The following is a 20,268-nucleotide window of genomic DNA, read 5'->3' as shown; positions in this document are numbered from 1 at the left end:
ATTGGAAAGATGAATAAAACTGATAAATTTCTAAGCAAACTAATGAAACAAAAGAGAAAAGACACAAATTAACAATATCAGGAATGAAAGAAAGGACATTACTAAATATCCCACAAAAAGTGAAATGATAATAAGGGAATGTTATTAACAACTTGATACCAATAACCTTGCAACCCAAATTAAATGTAAAAATTTACTGAAAGAGGGGTGCCTGGGTGGCTCAGTGGGTTAGGCCTCTGCCTTCAGCTCAGGTAATGACCTCAGGGTCCTGTGATCAAGCCCTACATTGGGTTCTCTGCTCATCAGCGAGCTTACTTCCCACTCTCTACCTACTTGTGATATCTGTCTGTCAAATAAATAAATAAAATCTTTAAAAATTAAAAAAAAGTGTACTGAAAGAAACAAAATTCCAAACTAATCTAATTAGAATTAGAAAATTTGAATGGTCTTCTATCAATCAAAGAAATTGAATTCATAATTAAAACTTTTCCACAAAGAAAAATCCATGTGAAGATGGTTGCTTGGTGAATTCTACCAAATACTTAAGGAAGAAACAATACCAATCCAACATAAACACTATTTTTTAAAAGAATTTATTTATTTGAGAGAGAGAGAATGAATGAGAGAGAGAGAGCACAAGCAAGGGAGGTGGGGCAGAGGGAGAAGGAGAAACAGATGCCTCTGCTGAGCAGGGAGCCCAATGCCAGGCATCCCAGGACTGTGGGATTATGACCTGAGCAGAAGGCATACACTTAAGTAACTGAGCCACCCAAGTGCCCCCATCAACATAAACTCTCCTAGAAACTAAAAGAAGAGAGAAGACTTCACAACTCATTGTATATGGCCAGTATCACTCTGATACTAAAACCAGACAAAGTCATCACCAAAAATGAAAACACAGATCAATGTACTGCATAAAGATAGATGCAAAAACTCTTAACAATAGGGCACCTCAGTGGCTATAGACTAGCAATGAGAAAATAGAAAATAAAAAGTTTTAAATCAATTTATAATAGCATCAGAAAGCAAAATATTTATAGGGCACCTGGGTGACTGAGTAGTTTAACCATCTAACTCTTGGTTTTGGCTCAGGTCATGAACTTGTGTCATGAGATGGAGCGCTGTGTCAGTCCACTTATCCCTCTCCCTCCCTCTCTGTCCCTTCCCTTCTACCATTCCACCACTGCAGGCACATACATGCATAAGCACGTACTCTCTAAAATAAGTAAATAAAATCTTTGTTTTTAAAGCAAAATACTTAGGAATAAATTGTTTTAATTGTACAAGAAGTGAATGCTGAAAACTAAAAATTTGCAAAAGAAAATGAAAAAGGACAAAGTAAATGGAGAGATATACCATGTTCATGGATTAGAAGACTGAGCAATGTTACAATGGCAATTGTCAAAAAAAATTTTTTTTATTTTAAAAATTAAAAAAATTAAAAATAAAAACAAAAAAATGGCAATCCTCTCAAAATTGTTCTAAAAGTTCAGTGCAATCACATTAATTTCCCAATAGGCTTTTTGAAGAAATTGATAAGCTGATTTCATAACTTATATTAAAATACAGAGAGAATAACAAAAACAACCTAGAAAAAGAAAAACAAAGATGGAAGACTCATAACACGTGATATAAAGACATACAATAGCTACAGTAATCAAGGCTATGGTTAGGCCATAGGACAGATAAATAGGACAATGGAACGAAATAGAGACCAATTATACCCCCATACTTTTATGATCAAATGGTTTGTGGCAAAGGTACCAAAGATAATTCAATGGGGAAAGGATAGTCTTTTCAAAAACTGTTGCTGAAACATGGTTATCTATACTGAAAAAAAAAAATAATAATAATAGGGGCGCCTGGGTGGCTCAGTGGTTTAAGCCGCTGCCTTCGGCTCAGGTCATGATCTCAGGGTGCTGGGATCGAGTCCCGCATCGAGCTCTCTGCTCAGTGGGGAGCCTGCTTCCCTCTGTTTCTCTCTGTCTGCCTCTCCATCTACTTGTGATTTCTCTCTGTCAAATAAATAAATAAATAAATAAATAAAATCTTAAAAAATAATAATAAGTCTTCACCTCTATCTCATACCATACCCTGAATGAATCATAGACCTAAGGACAAAAAACTAAAAATTCTACAAGAAAAACTAAGAAAAACTTTATAACCCTGAGTAAGATCAATATTTCTTAAACAGGACACAAAAAGAATGAAAATAAACAGACAACAGCCAAGAGACAGGGTTAAGTATCATAATTTAGTACTAAGACTGGGCTTATTCTTTTTGGGAGGCTGTCACAGTGCTTTGTTCATACCTCTTTTGCAGCCCATATCAAACCAAAATCATTTTTTATTCAGCCAAAGTAGACATAAATCAAAGACTCTCTACCATCTCTGGAGTCCTTGGATATATACATTAAAAAACTGGAATTTAGGGGCGCCTAGGTGGCTCAGTGAGTTAAAGCCTCTGCCTTTGGCTCAGGTCATGATCCCCAGGTCCTGGGATCAAGCCCCACATCAGGCTCTTTTCTCAGCAGGGAGCCTGCTTCCTCCTCTCTCTGACTGCTTCTCTGCCTACTTGTGATCTCTGTCTGTCAAATAAGTAAATAAAATCTTTAAAAAAAAACTGGAATTTATGTTTTCCCTCATCAAACTAGGTAATACATTTCAGAGAAATACTTCAGGAAGGCAAAAGAATTATACTGAAAATTTTAAAAGTCAAAAGAAAAAGAAAAATGAAACGATAAAATTTCAAGACGTATCTTTAGGACAAAAGAGTACAAGTGAACCTTCTTTTACACAGTGAATATATTCCTAGAAAAATAAGTATAAAATCAAGATTTTTTTTAAGATTTTTTTTTTTTAATTTAACAGACAGAGATCATAAGTAAGCAGAGAGGCAGGCAGAGAGAGAGAGGAGGAAACAGGCTCCCTGCTGAGCAGAGAGCCCAATGTAGGCCTCAATCCCAGGACCCTGAGATCATGACCTGAGCCGAAGGCAGAGGCTTTAACCCCACTGAGCCACCCAGGAGCCCCTAAAATCAAGATTTTTTGAAATGAAAAAAAATTTATGTAGCAATAGAAATTTCTTTATAAATTGATTTTATTATGAATCACATTGTTATGAAAGCCTGTTTATAATCTCAATAATAAAAACTAATTTATATTTTATATAATTCTAGATATCCCAAAGTTAAGTTTGCTTGAAGTCAAATATGGAGCTAAAATATTAATGCAACTGTAAATATACAACAACTTCACTTATAAAAGAAAAAAAAAAGAGACTTAAACTTGATAGAAGTTACCTTAAAAGGCTGATTTCTCATCTATAATAATAAAAGTGCACCTTTTAAAGCCAATTTTTTGTGTGTTAAGTCACAAGAAGTTAACAAAAGAAAGTGGAATGACAGAAAAAGGAAAAAGATAAAAGTCCAAAAGTGTTCACAAATAGGGAGTGCCTGGGTGGCAGTTGGTTAAGTGTCAAACTCTTGGTTTCAGCTCAGGTCGTGACCTCAGAGTCATGGGATCAAGGCCCACATCAGGAGTCTGCTTAAATACTATCCCTTGGGGCGCCTGGGTGCCTCAGTCATTAGGCATCTAATCATCATTAGGCTCAGGTCATGATCCCAGAGTCCTGGGCTCAAGCCCCACATCAAGCCCCGAATGGAGCTCCCTGCTCAGCGGGGAGCCTGCTTCTCCCTCTCCCACTCCCTCTGCTGTGTTCCTTCTCTTGCTACCTGTCAAATAAATAAATAAAACCTTAAAAAAAAAAAAAAAAAAGGTGGGCACCTGGGTGGCTCAGTGTGTTAAGCCTCTGCCTTCAGCTCATGTCATGATCTCAGGGTCCTGCGATTAAGCCCCGCGTCAGGCTCTCTGCTCCGCGGAGAGCCTGCATCCCCCTCTCTCTCTGCCTGCCTCTCTGCCTACTCGTGATTTCTCTCTCTGTCGAATAAATAAATAAAATCTTAAAAAAAAAAAAAAGGCTTCTATTCCTCTGCCTCTCCCCACTGTTGTCACTCACTCTATCTAAAATAAATATTTTTTATTAAGTGTTCACAAATCTAAGAAGAACGTAAAATAAGTAGATCCAGAAAAGGAAGGAACGGAGATACTTAATTTGAAAATTAAGCTATTTAACAGGCTCATTGCATCAACAAAGGCTTTATTTTATTTTATTTTTTTAAAGAGAGAGAGAGTGAGAGAGAATATGAGAGGGGAGAAGGTCAGAGGGAGAAGCAGACTCCTCCCAGAACCGGAAGCCTGAAGTGGGACTTGATCCCTGGACTCCAGGATCATGACCTGAGCTGAAGACAGTTGCTCAACCAACTGAACCACCCAGACACCCTCAACACAGGCTTTAAAAGAAAAAGGAAGAGAAAGAGAAGAAACAAGCCAAGCCTTGCTAGAATAATTTACTAATCTATACCCTTAATAAAAATGTCACAATCATAGCTATTATCCACCAAACATCTATTATGAACAAGTAACAAAATATCTCTGACTCTCAAGTAGCCTTACAAGTAAAGTATTATTAGTCTATTGTTTGTAACCCTAGAGAGGTTAAGAAATTTACCAAAAGCCATACTGTCATTAACAAAAGAAAAGGAATTCGAACCTGGGTCTGTCCTTTGGTAACGGCATTCTAACTTCCAAATTGTCAAATAACAATTTTTTAAAACAGATTTTGTTTAATCTACAATAATTATAGAACTTCTTTAGGGAATTACAAAATACTAAACAATTCATGAGGCAGCAGCAACACTGGAAATTCCTCTGAATGAAGCCAAAAGTAACCACCAGAGTTTAAGTATAAGTTAATATAACTATGACATTAATAAGAGAGTAAGGATATTTTTTAAATCTCTAGCAAATATCCATTAACTTTTGTTAACATAATAGAAAGCCAAGAATGGGATCAAATGCTTTTATGATTCAATAAAAAAAAAATCTCAAACATTTTAGTACATCTTAAGAAATCTAAAACAGACTGGGGGTTAGATGGTGAATAGGCACACTGAAAACAAAGCATGTACAAAACAAAGATAATTCAAACCTTAAACTGTGCAAGGAAACATAGATAATTAAAATGATATATTAAAAAAAAAAAAGTTTCTCTGATTAAATACCACCTGTCAGTTGGTAATGCCCCAAAATACCAGCAGTCATTGACAGGGAATAATAAAATTAATTATTTTAAGTTGAAAGAAACAAACCATCTCCATCTGAAACATCTGTGCAAAAAGAAGATGTCAAAACCTATACAAATGACTTAAATGTATCCTATCAAGGAGCTAAGTGAAAAAGATGTTAAATTTCAAACATATAGAATTAAACTTGAACATGGACAGCACAGTTCCCAAGCATTAAAAAGGGAAGCCATTCACTAGTGTACAGCTCAATGAGGCCATTCTACACTTTGCAGATATACAGACTATTAAAAGATTAATAACTGCAAATTCAATAAAATGTTACATTAAAATAAGAAATCAGCACAAGGGGCGCCTGGGTGGCTTAGTGGGTTAAGCCGCTGCCTTCGGCTTGGGTCATGATCCCAGGGTCCTGGGATCGAGTCCCGCATCGGGCTCTCTGCTCAGCGGGGAGCCTGCTTTCTCCTCTCTCTCTCTGCCTGCCTCTCTCTGCCTACTTGTGATCTCTCTCTGTCAAATGGATAAATAAAATCTTTAAAAAAAAAAAAAAAGAAATCAGCACAAAAAAGATTCTGCAAAAGTAAATGAAATTTCTACCTTTGGCCATTTGGGATTGAGAAGTCGAGCTTTGATTGCATCATCCAGTGCCTTGTCATACTGCTGGATTTTCATATAGGCTGCAGATCTATTGCTGTATAAGATGCAGTTCTGAGGGTCAACAGCCAAGGCTTCATTGTATAGAACAATAGCTGTGTGAAAATCTCCGTCATGACAGGCCTGGTTACTCTGACGAACCTTCTCAACAAATTCAGCTTTGCTCAACACTGGTCCATCAGGACTTCTCCGACCAATAGTCTTAGCACCAAAGAGAGGAATCTACAAACAAAGAAACTTTGTCAGATAATCCAGAGAGTATCCTCCTCTGAACTTCAAGAGAACAGGGACATTCTTCACGGTCTGCTTTACGTGGAAAACTTTGGTACCCTGAAAGACCATAAACTTTCCAAGAAGCAGCCAACATAGTACCTTGGATACGTACTTACCTATATGCGTATGTTTTTATATATACATATGGTTATAAACATATATATTTAATTTTTTTTGATAGCGTGAATGAATGCAAAAGAAAACTCTGGCTTTCCCTTGGCAATTTACAGTTAATACTAAGGGAAGACAACTAACTAGCTCAGTCAGTAGAGCATGAGACTCTTGATCTCAGTGTCCTGAGTTCGAGCCCCATATTGGGTGATTACATACATATGATTACATACATACATATGAAAAGTTTTATTAAGGGAAAGAATATAAATATAAGTCAAATAGAAAATATGATCTCAACCATATTAAGAGGGCTGCACTTAAAAAATGAAAGAAACAAGATTAAAATATTAACTATGCTAAGTTATCTCTGAATATAAAACTGTGGGTTATTTTTATTTTCTTAAAATTTTTTTGTATCCAAATGTTATGCAATGAGCCTAAGTTTTAAATTTTTTGTATCAAAGATTTTATTTATTTGGAAGAGAGAGAGAGCACAAGGAGGGGGAGGGATAGAGAGAGGGAGAAGCAGACACCCTGCTGTGCAGGAAGGCTGATATAGCATTGGATCCCAGCACCCAGGAATCACGACCTGAGCTGAAGGCACACGCTTAACTGAGCCACCCAGGCGCCCTAGTTTTAAACTGCAAAAAAACAAAAACAACAACAAAAAAACTTTTAAAACATCAATTTTAGAAGCACCTGGATAGTTCAGTCAGTTAAGCATTTGACTCTTTATCTCAGCTCAGGTCTTGATCTCAGGGTGATAAGTTCAAACCCTGCATTGGGTTCTGGGCTGGGCACGGAGTCTACTTTAAAACAAAACAAAACAAAAAACACAAACTGTAATGTATCAAAGAATCTTTTCAGACTGGCAGATTTAGCAATTTGGCTGTTACCATGGAATTTCAAAGACAAATGCCAGTTTTGGGAAATCAAGAAGAAAAAAACAATCTGCTGTAAACTGTATCTTGGCAATTTAAGACCTGTTATAAAAAACAAAGTTGAATTTTTCCAAATCATCAAGTCACTTTCTATGACTTAGTAACAGTGACCTTAAAACCAAAAAGAGTGAATGAGTCAAATGTTACTCATTCTTAGGGGCGCCTGGGTGGCTCAGTGGGTTAAAGCCTCTGCTTTTGGCTCGGGTCATGATCCCAGCATTCTGGGATCCAGCACCGCATCGGGCTCTCTGCTCAGCGGGAAGCCTGCTTTCCTTCCTCTCTCTCTGCCTGCCTCTCTGCCTACTTGTGATCTCTGTCTGTTAAATAAATAAATAAAATCTTAAAAAAAAAAAAAAGTTACTCATTTTTAAAACAGTAAAATGATGAAATGCATCAGGGTCCCAAGAAAAGAAACTTCAGAGAGCAGTATTCACACAGATTCTAATTCTAATGAGGCTTGTCATGAATAAAATCGAAACAAAAAGTGTGAAGTATAATTTGTCTCCCCATGTCTTTAAGACTAAATCCACTTCCTCCATTCAAAAGAGAAGAGATCTCATAATGTAATACACCAATACTTAGAAAAATAATGGACTCCCATAGAGATATATGTTATAAAAAGGACAAATTCCACAGAAAGGAGGGAAGAAAGGCAGAGCTGATCTCCTACATAAGCCACCATTATTTTTCCTGTTTACAGGGATATCACATCCTAGACTCTGAGGATAGTTTGAAACATTAAAATATCCTAGAAATTTCAAATATCAGTGTCCAGTTCTTTTTATTATTATTGTTTATTTTTAAAAGAGAGAGCACAATGGGACACCTGGGTGGCTCAGTTGGTTAAGCAGCTGCCTTCGGCTCGCGTCATGATCCCAGCGTCCTCGGATGGAGTCCCACATCGGGCTCCTTGCTTGGCGGGGAGCCTGCTTCTCCCTCAGCCTCTGCCTGCCATTCTGTCTGCCTGTGCTCGCTCTCTCCCCCTCTCTCTCTGAAGAATAAATAAAATCTTAAAAAAAAAAAAACTTAAAAAAATAAAAGAGAGAGCACAAGCAGGGGAGCAGCAGGCAGAGGGAGAAGGAGAAGTAGACAGGAGTGCAACACTGAGTCCCAGGACTCAGAGAACATGACCTGAGCCGAACGCAGACACCCAACGATCTGAGTCACCCAAGTACCCATCAGTGTCCTTATGTTCCTCAACTTCCTGATACTCAAAGTGGTTAACTAAAAATGTATTGTAATTAGTTTGTTGTTTATGATCATGAAACATACCGCCTGAAAATGAATGGACTAGTGCAACATTTGGCAAGTAATAAGGATTTTCCTAAAGAATCTTGATTTTTAATTATTTTACCTACATCATTAAGCCAAAGTATGAGGTACTATGTACAAAACTGATTCCATTTTGAAAAATATACTCATCATGACTCCAAATACAGGCAGTACTAGCCAAAAGTTACGGAAACCAATCTTGTATTGGAAAACTCAAGGGTATGACATAAAAATACAAATAACAGCCTTAAAAAGTAAAATGGTTAGATTCAAATGTAACCTAAAAGCAAAAAGACACGCTCCTACTATTACAGCATTTCCTGCTTGTCAGAGTAATAAATTTTGGTTCAGTGCCAATATAGATAAGAATCAAATTTAAAAAAGAAGGGTCCTGGGGTGCCTGGGTGACTCAATTAAGCATTTGACTTCAGCTCAGTTCATGATCTCAGGATCCTGGAATGGAGCCCCCCTCGCAGGGAGTCTGCTTCTCCCTCTCCCTCTGCCCTTCCCCTATCCGCCCTCAACTCATGCTCTCGATAGACAGATAGATAGATAGATAGATGGTCCTGCATTCTATTATCTCCATATACAGTAACACTTCCCAAAATATGTTCCTCCAAGACCTCTTAGGTCCTCAAAATACTTGGATAAACAAAGTTAAATGAGTTTCTGCTTTAGTGGAAGAGCTCTCAGAGCTTTTATTTTGTACACTGTGAATCTAAGAGGGGAGAAACCATACATATGAGATCAGGGGGTCTTTTTGATAGAGTATCTTGACAGACAAGAAACTGCTTAAAACTCTGATATGAACTGGGCCACCTAGCTGCTCAGTCAGCAGAGCATGCAAAACTCTTGATCTCAGGATCATGAGTTCAAGCCCCATGTTGGGCATAGAGCTTACTTTAAAAGGGGGGAGGGGTGGCCTGGGTGACTCAGTTGAGGAAGCATCTGACTTCAACTCGGGTCATAATCCCAGGGTCCTCGGATCAAGTCCCACGTCAGGCTCCCTGCTCAAGCGGGAGTCTGCTTCTCCCTCTTCCCTACTTATTCTCTTTCTCTCTCAAATAAATAAATAAAATCTTAAAAAAAAAAGACAAACTCTCTGATGTAAACTATTAAATAAAGTCTCTAAGAGCTAAGTAAAACACCATGGAAAAGTCCTAGTACAGAAAGATTATAAATACTAGAGAATTCTAACATCATCATCACCACCAAGTGCACATAAATTTAAAAGAAAAAAGCACTCCAGTAAGTGTTCAGAAGCTTCTAATTTGTCAAAATACGCCTGTTCCTACTAAGCTCGGTACAATGTGGTCCTTAGGAGGCTAATAAATAGCATTCTGTGTAGTTAAAAAAAGGAATATAATTTATCTAGTCCCTGTTTATCTTCTCAGCTACTGATAAAACTCGGCATAACAGAGAAAACAAAAGAATCTTGCGTGTATTTTTCAGATTATATATATATATAGTACTTGGAATAACTGGACATATTAAATTCAGGAATTATTGGAATGAATAGTTCTACCTACAGAGATTTTTTAAAATACAATAAAATTTGGAATCACTACTTTGCCTATGATATTCTTTCTTTCCTCATATATTTCACATATTTACAGTTTATGGATGTCAATATATATTAACATCATTGATATTTTTCTCTGACCTCTGACAAACTCATCTTGAAATGGTAGTGGCAATAACATACAGATGAAATAGGCTCAAAATATTCAGCCATATACAATTACCAAACCATAATTTTTCCAGACCAGTTATAAATTTTGATTATTCAAATGATAGAGAAATACTTTTTATCCTTTATATTAAAAACTTGTATGTGAATCAAAGAATCAAATGTTTATTAAATAATGAAATTACTAAAATGAAACACAGAAGAATTTTTCATCATATAAACTGAGGAAGTCCTTTCTAAGTACAACACAAACCCTAAAGACATAAAGATAAATTTGACAACATAAAAATTTTAAATATCTACACAGAAAAAATAGATTTAAAAAAGGGGAAAAGATGAACTGACAAATCAGTTTTAAAAACTCTTTGCAACACATAATAACAGGCTAATTTTCTTACTATATAAAAATCTACAAATAAACAAGAAAAAAACAATCCAATAGACATAGAACAGTGCGCAAGAGATATGCACACACAGGTCATAAGAAAGGAAATCCAGGGGCGCCTGGGTGGCTCAGTCATTGGGCATCTGCCTTTGGCTCAGGTCATGATCCCAGAGTCCTAGGATCAAGCCCCACATGGGGCTCCCTGCTTATCCCTCTCCCACTCCCCCTACTTATATTCCCTCTCTCAGTCTCTCTCTCTCTGTCAAATAAATAAAATATTTAAATTTTTTATTTAAAAAAAGGAAATCCATATGGCTTTTAAGCATATTTTTTTAAAGATTTTATTTATTTATTTGACAGACAGATTACAAGTAGGCAGAGAGGCAAGCAGAGAGAGAGGAAGGGAAGCAGTCTCCCTGCTGAGCAGAAAGCCGGATGCGGGGCTCCATCCCAGGACACTGGGATCATGACCTGAGCCGAAAGCAGAGGCTTTAACCCACTGAGCCACCCAGGCACCCCTTAAGCATATTTTTTAATGTGTGACTTCAGTTTGTTGTTGTTTTTTTTTTCAAGTAAAATCTATGCCCAACATGGGGCTTGAACTCACAAGCCTGAGAGCAAGAGCTGCAGCTCTACACACTGAGCCAGCCAGGTGCCCTATAACTTTAGTTATTTTGAAAAAAAATTAAACCATAAGATATTATTTTTCTTCTCTCATACTAATGGAAAAAAAATTATCATAGTAAGATAAATGTAATTTATAGTAAGGGGATAAGGAAAAAGTTACATTCATACATTTTTGATGGAACTAGAAAATGATATTTCTATATAGAACAACTAAGGAATAACTGCAAAAATGTAAAAGGTACATATCCTTTGAATTCTAGAAATTTTCCCACTTCAGGTAAATTATAGATACACTTACCGATGTAAACAAAGTCTCATATACAAGAATATTCATAACATCATCATTTGTATTAACATGAGGTTAGAAATAATCAAATGTCAGACAACAGGAAAACAGATCAATTAATTTTCATAGACCAATATAATCGACACTACAAATCCAGCCAAAAGAATGAGGCAGATTTTATATACTGATATGGAAAGATAGAAAAAATCAAGTTGTAGAAGAGATATAGAGTATGTTACCTTCCACTGAAAAAGGGGAAAGGAAATAACGCATACATGTACACACACTTACATGCTTAAATGTATTTATATAGATTACTTATGACAGAAACAATACATAAACCAGTAGAATAACTGCCTCAAAAGAGAGTTGTTTGAAAATTGGAAGGTAGGAGCAGGAAAGTAACCTACATTTCCATTTTGTACTGATATTTTACTATATGCGTATATTCCCTATTTTTTTCAAAATATGAACAAAAAAACTATGAAAACAGAGCATACCTTACTTTTATGTATCAGGGCACACATACACAGTTGTAGAATCTGTTCACCTTTTTTTTTAGATTTTATTTAGGGACGCCTGGGTGGCTCAGTTCCTTTAGCGGCTGCCTTCGGCTCAGGTGGTGATCCCAGGACCCTGGGATCCCACCTCCGGCTCCTGGCTCAGCAGAGAGCTTGCCTCTCCCTCCCAGTCTGCCTGCTGCTCTCCCTGCTTGTACTCTCCCTCTCTGTTAACTGAAAAAATAAAACCTTAAAAATTTTCTTAAAAAGAAAAAAGGTATTTATTTGTCAGAGAGAGAGACAGAGAGCACAAGCAGGGGGAGTAGCAGGCAAAGGAAAAAGCAAACTCCCCACTGAACAAGGAGCCCAGTGGGGGGCTCAATTCCAGGACCCTGGGATCGATGACCTGAACTGAAGGCATTCACTTAACGGACTAAGCCACCTAGGGGTCCCAAATCTCTTCACTTTCTAAGTGTGCCTGGCTGAGAAGACAAAAGGGAGATAACAAGCCAACCTTTGTACCCTGGCCCAGAGCTACATAGCCTAGAGGAAGGGGACTACCACTTTCTAAACTTTTTTTTTGAGAGAGAGCAAGAGAACACATGCAGGGTGAGAGGCAGAGGAAGAAGCAGACTCTCTGCTGAGCAGGGAGCCTGAGGTGGATCTCCACCCCAGGACTCCTGAACTCCAAGATCACCACCTGAGCCCACAGCAGACAGAAGACCGAGTCACCCAGTCGCCCTGGGGCTACCACTTCCTAAACCTTACAAAGTCACTCTCCATTCACCAAGCTATTCTTATACCTAGAGAGTAGGACCATTTTTTAATTTACATAAACGTCCCATAGGCCTAAGCAGAGGGTATACATAAGTTGTGTATTTTAAAAACAAAATAGATAATGGGGTGCCTGGGTGGCTCAGTCAGTTGAACATCTGACTCCTGATTTCGGCTCAGGTTGTGAAATCTGGGACAGGAGATCAAGCCCTACACTGGGCTCTGTGCTCCACTCAGAGTCTGTTTGAGGTTCTCTCCCTCTGCCCCTTCCCCTGCTCAGGTTCTCTCTCTCTCTCTCTCTCTCAAATAACTAAGTAAAATCTTAATAAAAATTTTTTAAAAGACAGGACAAAATTTCACAGGAAAATTGGCCATATAATAAATAATTCAATGTACACTCCAAAACTAAACTATATATCACTTCAAATTAACAACTTTGTAGATGGGTTTATGAAATGTGACATAACAAATGGCAGGATTAATAAACTGGAGGAAAAGTCCATAGAAATTACCCAAAATAAAATATACTAGGGGGCGCCTGGGTGGTTCAGTGGGTTAAGTCTCTGCCTTTGGCTCAGGTCATGATCTCGGGGTCCTGGGATAGAGCCCTGCATCAGGCTCTCTGCTCAGCAGGGAGCCTGCTTCCCTCCCCATACCCACCGCCTGCCTCTCTGCCTACCTGAGATCTCTGTCTACCAAATAAATAAATAAAATCTTAAAAAAAAAAATTAAATATACCCAAAAAGAAAGTGTTGAGGGAAGAAAGAAGGTATATAAGAGACACAATAAGAAACATGCCCAAGAAGTCTAACACACATATAATTGAAATTCCAGAAGAAAGAGAAGAAAGTAGAAGCAGTATTTGAATACCCCATGACTAAGAATTTTCTAAAACTGATATCAACTCATAGAATATTGAACCAACTGCTTTAAGAACGTCATCAAAAAAAAAAGGGGGGGGGGCGCCTGGGTAGCTCAGTGGGTTAAAGCCTCTGCCTTCGGCTCGGGTCGTGATCCCAGAGTTCTGGGATCGAGCCCTGCATCGGGCTCTCTGTTCGGCAGGGAGCCTGCTTCCTGCTCTCTCTCTCTCTCTCTGCCTGCCTCTCTGCCTACTTGTGATTTCTGTCAAAAAAAAAAAAAAAAAAAAGAACTTCATCCAACCCCACAATATCACAAAATAAACTAGACCTACACACATCACAAACTCCTAACAACCAAAAACAAAGAGAAAATGTTAAAACAGTGGAGGAGGGAAAGACATATTAATTATCCTCAACGCTTTAAGCTTAACACAAATGATAAAAGATGAAATAGCAGCTAGCCAAAATTCTATACCCAGAGAAAATACTATTCAAAAATGAACTCAAAACAGGAACCAGCATACATTGCTTGTAGAATTTTAAATGGTAAAGTTGTGGCAAACAGGTTTGGCACATCCTCAAAAGTTAAACATAGATTTATCACATGACCCAGTACTTCCACTCCTAAGCATCTACCCAAATGAAATGTGTGTCCACACAACAACTTGTACACAAATGTTAATAACAGCATTATTTATAAAAGCCATAAAATGGAAACCACCCAAATGTCTACCAACTGATGAATGAATACACAAAATGTGGCATCGCCAAAAATGGAACATGAAAAAAGGAATAATATATTGATGTACATAAGAACATGGATGAATCTTTAAAACACTATGTTAAGGGAAAGAAGCCAGACACAAAAGGCCACATCTTGTAGGATTTCATTTATGTTAAATATCCATAAAAATCACACCCATTGAAATAGAAAGCAAAAAGTGGTTGCTACAGTGTTAGAGGTAGGGAAAAATGGGTGACCCAATGAATACGGGACTTTGTTTGAAGGGGACAGAAATGTTCCGGAATTAGTGCTGATGGTTATGAATTTACTTAAAAAAAAAAAAAAAAACACTGAATTATACACTTTTTTTTTCTTTTAAGATTTTATTTATTTATTTATTTGACAGAGAGACAGAGAGCACAAGCAGACAGAGAGCACAAGCAGGCAGAGCGGCAGGCAGAGGGAGAGAGAGAAGCAGGCTCTCTGCTGAACAGGGAGCCTGATGCACCTGAGGCGCCCCTGAATTATACACTTTTAAATGGTGAATTTTATGATATGTAAATTATATCTCAATTTTTAAAAGGGTATGTTAAATACTTGTACAAACAAACCAAACAGAGAATTCATCAACAACAGGCCTACACAAAAAGAAATACTAAAAGAAATATTGAAGGAAAATGATCTTAGATAGAAACATGGAAATGTAGTGAGAAAGGAATAATAATTACTATTCAACTACAATGACTTGTTGAAGTTTAAAATATGTGTATATAAAACACAAAATACAGGAGATAATAAATGAAGGTCTATTAATAAACATATTTTATGTCATATTGAAAAAGTCAGCATGAGAAAACATACATTTCTAGAAATTATAAAAAGTATTTATAAGTTTGCCAATCCACAGAATGTTAATATAAGAGACAGTTAATAATTGTTTACTTCTCTATTTTCATTAAAAATTCAGGGCTTTGGGGTGCCTGGGTGGCTCAGTGGGTTAAAGCCTCTGCCTTCAGCTCAGGTCATGATCCCAGGGTTCTGGGATCGAGCCCCACATCGGGCTCTCTGCTCAGCAGGGAGCCTACTTCCTCCTCTCTCTCTGCCTGCCTCTCTGCCTACTTGTGATCTCTGTCCATCAAATAAATAAATAAAATCTTTTTTTAAAAAATTCAGGGCTTTTTTTGGAGAAAAGGAATCTTTTTTTTTTCTTTAAGATTTTATTTATTTATTTCAGAGAGAAGGTGAGGGAGCAAACGTAGGAGGGAGGGGGAAGCAGACTCCCCGCTGAGCAGGGAGCGCAACAAAGGGCTCAATCCCAGGACCCCAAGATCATAACCTGAGCCAAACATAGACACTTAACCGAATGAGTCACCCAGGTGCCCCAAAAGGAATCTTTAGTAAAGAATTTCATGCATGGTCATGACTGGCTAAGATTAGAACAAATTTCATTAAGCAAATGAGCTTCAACATCAAAAGTAAGTAGCTGCAGGGGCGCCTGGGTGGCTCAGTAGGTTAAGGCCTCTGCCTTCGTCTCGGGTCATGGTCTCAGGTTGGGTCCTGGGATACAGCCCCACGTCGGGCTCTCTGCTCGGCAGGGAGACTGCTTCCCCCTCTCTCTCTGCCTGCCATTCTGTAGGCCTGTGCTCGCTCTCTCTCTGATAAATAAATAAAATCTTTTAAAAAAAATTTCTTAAAAAAAAAAAGTAAGTAGCTGCAAAATTAGAATTTGGTTTTCTCTCTGTTAAAAGGACAAAGTTTCTTGGACTAATGGTCTGCTTTTGATAAAAGAGTATCAAAGGTTTTTCTTTAACATAAACTTCCTAGATGGGGCGCCTGGGTGGCTCAGTAGGTTAAAGCCTCTGCCTTCGGCTCAGGTCATGATCTCAGAGTCCTGGGATCGAGCCCACATCGGGCTCTCTGCACAGCAGGGAGCCTGCTTCCTCCTATCTCTCTGCCTGCCTCTCTGCCTACTTGTGATCTCTCTCTGTCAAATAAATAAATAAAATTAAAACAAAGATTCTGTGTTTTGGCAAAATAATTTCCTCTGTTGACTTTATCAGGTATCTGATTACTTAAGAAAGCTAAATCGTCTCTATTAAAAGAGCTAAGGTTTTCGTTTTGGTTGGTTAGTTGTTTTTTTTGTGGGTTTTTTTTTTTTTTCGCATGCAAAATCTTTTATTGTCACTCTGGTTAAATGGAAAACTGGGTGTTGTTTCATAATGACCTATTTCACAAAGTATTTTAGGACCTTTGATATTTTTGACAAACTTCTCCAAATCAAATCCTAAATGATGTCATTTTAAGTTTGGGATTTTTCGGAGGGTCTCTGGAACATCTGAAAATATTTATTCTCTCTCCTTCTAAAAAAAAAAAAAAAAAAAAAAGGAATGTTAGAGGCTCCTGGGTGATTCAGTCAGTTAAGTGTCAGATCCTTGATTTCAGCTTAGGTTCGAATTTCAGGGTGGTGAGATGAGGCCCCCACATGGAGCTCTACACTGAGGGCGGAGTCTGCCTGTCCCTCTCTCTCTAGCCTTCTTCACTCTCTCTTTCAAATAAATTAATTAAATCTTTAAAAAGGGAAACATTAAAATAATTAGGGCTATTTGATATTACATGAGAAGCATTATCAAATAAGAAGTAATCCTAAGCCTTCTTTGTATACATATACCTTAAAAGTATGCTAGAAATCGTATGAAACTTTTAGAAATCTGATATATAATGTTATCAGCCATAATTCCAGTTATTTTTAAATGTTGTGCATCACTGAAATAACCAACTTTCCTTGTCAAATCCCTTATGAACTCTCATCTGGTCTTTAACAATGGGCCTTTTAAATCTTTATCAGTAATTGTTTTACTCAGATGTTTTTGTAAGAGAGTTGCTGCAAAAGTGTTTCATCTTCAAGAAGATTCATGGAAAGGACTTTCACAAGTACAGGTTTCTGACAGTTTTAAGATCACAAAACTGGGGGCGCCTGGGTGGCTCAGTGGGTTGGGCCTCTGCCTTCGGCTCAGGTCATAATCCCAGGGTCCTGGGATCGAGTCCCGCATGGGGCTCTTTGCTGGGCAGGGAGCCTGTTTCTTCCTCTCTCTCTTTCAGCCTGCCTCTCTGCCTACTTGTGATCTCTGTCTGTCAAATAAATAAATAAAATCTTTAAAAAAAAATCACAAAACTGAACTGGATTCAAGCAAAACAAGTATTAACTACTTGGGACTGAATTAACTAAGGATGAATATAATGATTTTTTATGACTTTTTGCCTGAAACATTGCTGTTTTGGTGTTTTCCCCCATATTTAAATTAACCTTTTCTTTTAAGCTACCTATGACTCACAATTTGGTAAAGTAGACTTCTGTAAACAAAGATAAAAAATTTACTTTTTGTCCCTATCTGATCCCTCTAGAATTCAGAAGCTCTTGAGTATTTTCATAGCAATATAGTTCTTTAGAAAGTTCAATAAAAGTCTGTTATCCATATAACGGGACAAAAATGAAACTACAGCCAAGGCTTTGCCTGGAATGATACTGCAGATAAAATCTGATGGTGAGTCCTTGGCTTGGCTTCCTGGCCTCAGAAGCTTTTAAAAGTCCAACCTGAGATAAAAAGTTTCAGCAGAACAGCCTTAAAAAGAGCTTATATGGTCCATTAATATTCTTGCTCCACTTAAGTAACTAATCAGGTCATGAGTGATGCAAACAAATTAATTTTACCATGATTATCTTCTATAAAAAAATGGGGGTAATTATAGAGGGAAAAATTATGTTTGTGTACCTTTGTCTATATTAGCCTTGAATCCTGTCAACTGCCTTTGAGGTTTCGTTATATACCTGTAACTGAACTGGATCCTGAATTCTAGTTTCCTCAAATATCTGGCTACAGTTCTCCAAACAAACACTTCCAATTTCTTCCACCCTTCTAATTTAGACTCCCCAAGAACAAAGACTCCCCTTGAATATTCCTGGAAGGGTCTACAACCAGGTCTTCCTCACTATCCAGCTGGCAGCCAATCTTCAGAAACTTGAATCTTGGCTATATATCTCACAGCTGAATAAGACTCCACCTGACTTCTATCTTGTCCTATATACCAGCTGGAGTCGTCAAAATCAAACTAATGAAAAAGAGTAGAAGCTGACATCAAGGTAAATTGCTCCCAAAATGCCATATCAAAACCTCAAACTTTAAACATGAACCCCGGGGTGCCTGGGTGGCTCAGGGGGTTAAAGCCTCTGGCTTTGGCTCAGGTCATGATCCTGGAGTCCTGGGATGGAGCCCCGCATCGGGCTCTCTGCTCAGTGGGGAGCCTGCTTCCCCCCCTCTCTCTCCCTGCCTCTCTGCCTACTTGTGATCTCTGTCAAATAAATAAATAAAATCCTAAAAAGAAAAAAATTTTAAAAATAAAAAATAAACATGAACCCCTCTCTTCTCTTTCCTTCATTCTAGCATTGGCTTGGAAAGATAACGCCACCATTTATGTCTCCCAGACCATTACTAATGGATTTTAAATGCTGAATTTTTCATCAAAAACTCTGATCTGCGGGTACCTAGGAGTTCAGTCAATTAAGCACCAGCCTTGGGCTCAGGTCATGGTTCTGAAAAACCCCTCCCCCAGAAAGCCCCCTCCCCTAGAAGATAGGATAACTAACCGCTTGTTTGCTTTTCTGTGAACCGCTGGCTTTTAGGCGTAGATTAGGTTATTAATTGCGTGATTAATTGCTCTTTTGCCCTTCTGTAACTGCTTGGCTTATAGAAATAATAGAAGACGCCATGATGGCATTCCTACCTTCCCCCTTCTTGTTCCCCCTCCCTGCCTCTCTCCTCCCACGCGCGGGCCCTCAGAACCAATCAGCTTGTTCCCCCTTCCCGCCTCTTTCTTCGCGCGAGCGGGTCCCCAAAGCCAATCAGCAAACTCCACGAATGCCTTTTTCAAAAGTTCAAACTGTCCACCAACCAGTTGTGCCCCACCCAAAACTTGTTTGCACCTGTCTATAAAAACCCGGCACCACCCCAGCCGGGTGTGCTCAGCTAGCAGGAGCTGCTGACCACCCGCAGGCGCGTGCTGACCACCCGCAGGTGCCTGCGTAACAATAAAGAACCTCTTGCTGATTGCATCCAGTGGCAGTGTTGGATTCTTGGGTAAGGGGATCCGCGGGTCTTTCAGTTCCACGGTCCTGGAATCGAGGCCCCGGGTCAGGGTCCCTGTTCAGGGGAGAGCATGCTTCTCCCTCTTCCTAAACTGCTCCCCCTGCTTGTGCTCTCTCTGTCAGATAGATGAGTAAAATTTTTTAAAAAGCAAAACAAAAAACTCCGATCCATCCATGATGCTAGAGAACCCCTGGTCTGATTCCCTGTCTCTGGTTAACAACCCCAAACTTGGATTGCCTCAGTTGAGCATCTGACTCTTGATCTCAGCTCAGGTCAAGATTTCATCAGTCAGGAGATCCAGCCCCAAATCAGCTCTGCCCTGGGCAGGGGGGCGGAGCGGGTGGCGGGGCTGCCTGGGATTCTTTCTCTCCCTCTCCAAAACAAAACACAAAACAAAAACCCAAACTTGGGGAACTCTGTGTCCATATTCTACACAAAGAAAGAGACATAGGCAAGGATAACCGGAAATAACGCCTGTGAGGTCCACAGACCCTTAAAATTTTACTGGCCTCCATGCCTTTGCAGTACTGAGCCACAATTTCAAATGGGAATTACCAGGAGGCAGTCATGATTCAAGATTTGCTTCTTTTGGCAGGGCCCTACTTCCTTAGCCAACACCACCTGCTGTACCTGGATTAACACCCATGGGGAAGTTGAAATTCAGTTACATAGGATCACTGAGCAAGCCACATGGCTTAAAAAGGTGACTCCTTCCGGGACGCCTGGGTGGCTCAGTGGGTTAAACATCTGCCTTCAGCACAGGTCATGATCCCAGGGTCCTGGGATGGAGTCCTGCATGGGGCTCCCTGCTCAGCAGGGAGTCTGCTTCTCCCTCTGCACCCCCCTCTTGTATGTGTGCGCTCCTCTCTCTCTCAAATAAATA

The 20,268-nt window shown here is 38.8% G+C and overlaps 1 protein-coding gene across 2 annotated transcripts in view; it reads right to left on the bottom strand.

Moving 5' to 3' along the window:
- The window catches only part of TTC28 (tetratricopeptide repeat domain 28), a 645,085-nt gene that overhangs the window by 591,541 nt on the left and 33,276 nt on the right, over positions 1 to 20,268 (bottom strand). For both annotated transcript variants that reach the window (XM_082697968.1, XM_082697969.1), the window contains exon 2: positions 5,742 to 6,020. In XM_082697968.1, coding sequence (XP_082554094.1) covers positions 5,742 to 6,020 — 279 coding nt within the window. The remainder of the gene's footprint in view (positions 1 to 5,741; positions 6,021 to 20,268) is intronic.

The sequence above is a fragment of the Mustela nivalis genome, assembly GCF_964662115.1.
Source record: "Mustela nivalis genome assembly, chromosome: 14".
Taxonomy (NCBI): domain Eukaryota; kingdom Metazoa; phylum Chordata; class Mammalia; order Carnivora; family Mustelidae; genus Mustela; species Mustela nivalis.
This window is presented reverse-complemented; position numbering and strand designations above follow the sequence as displayed.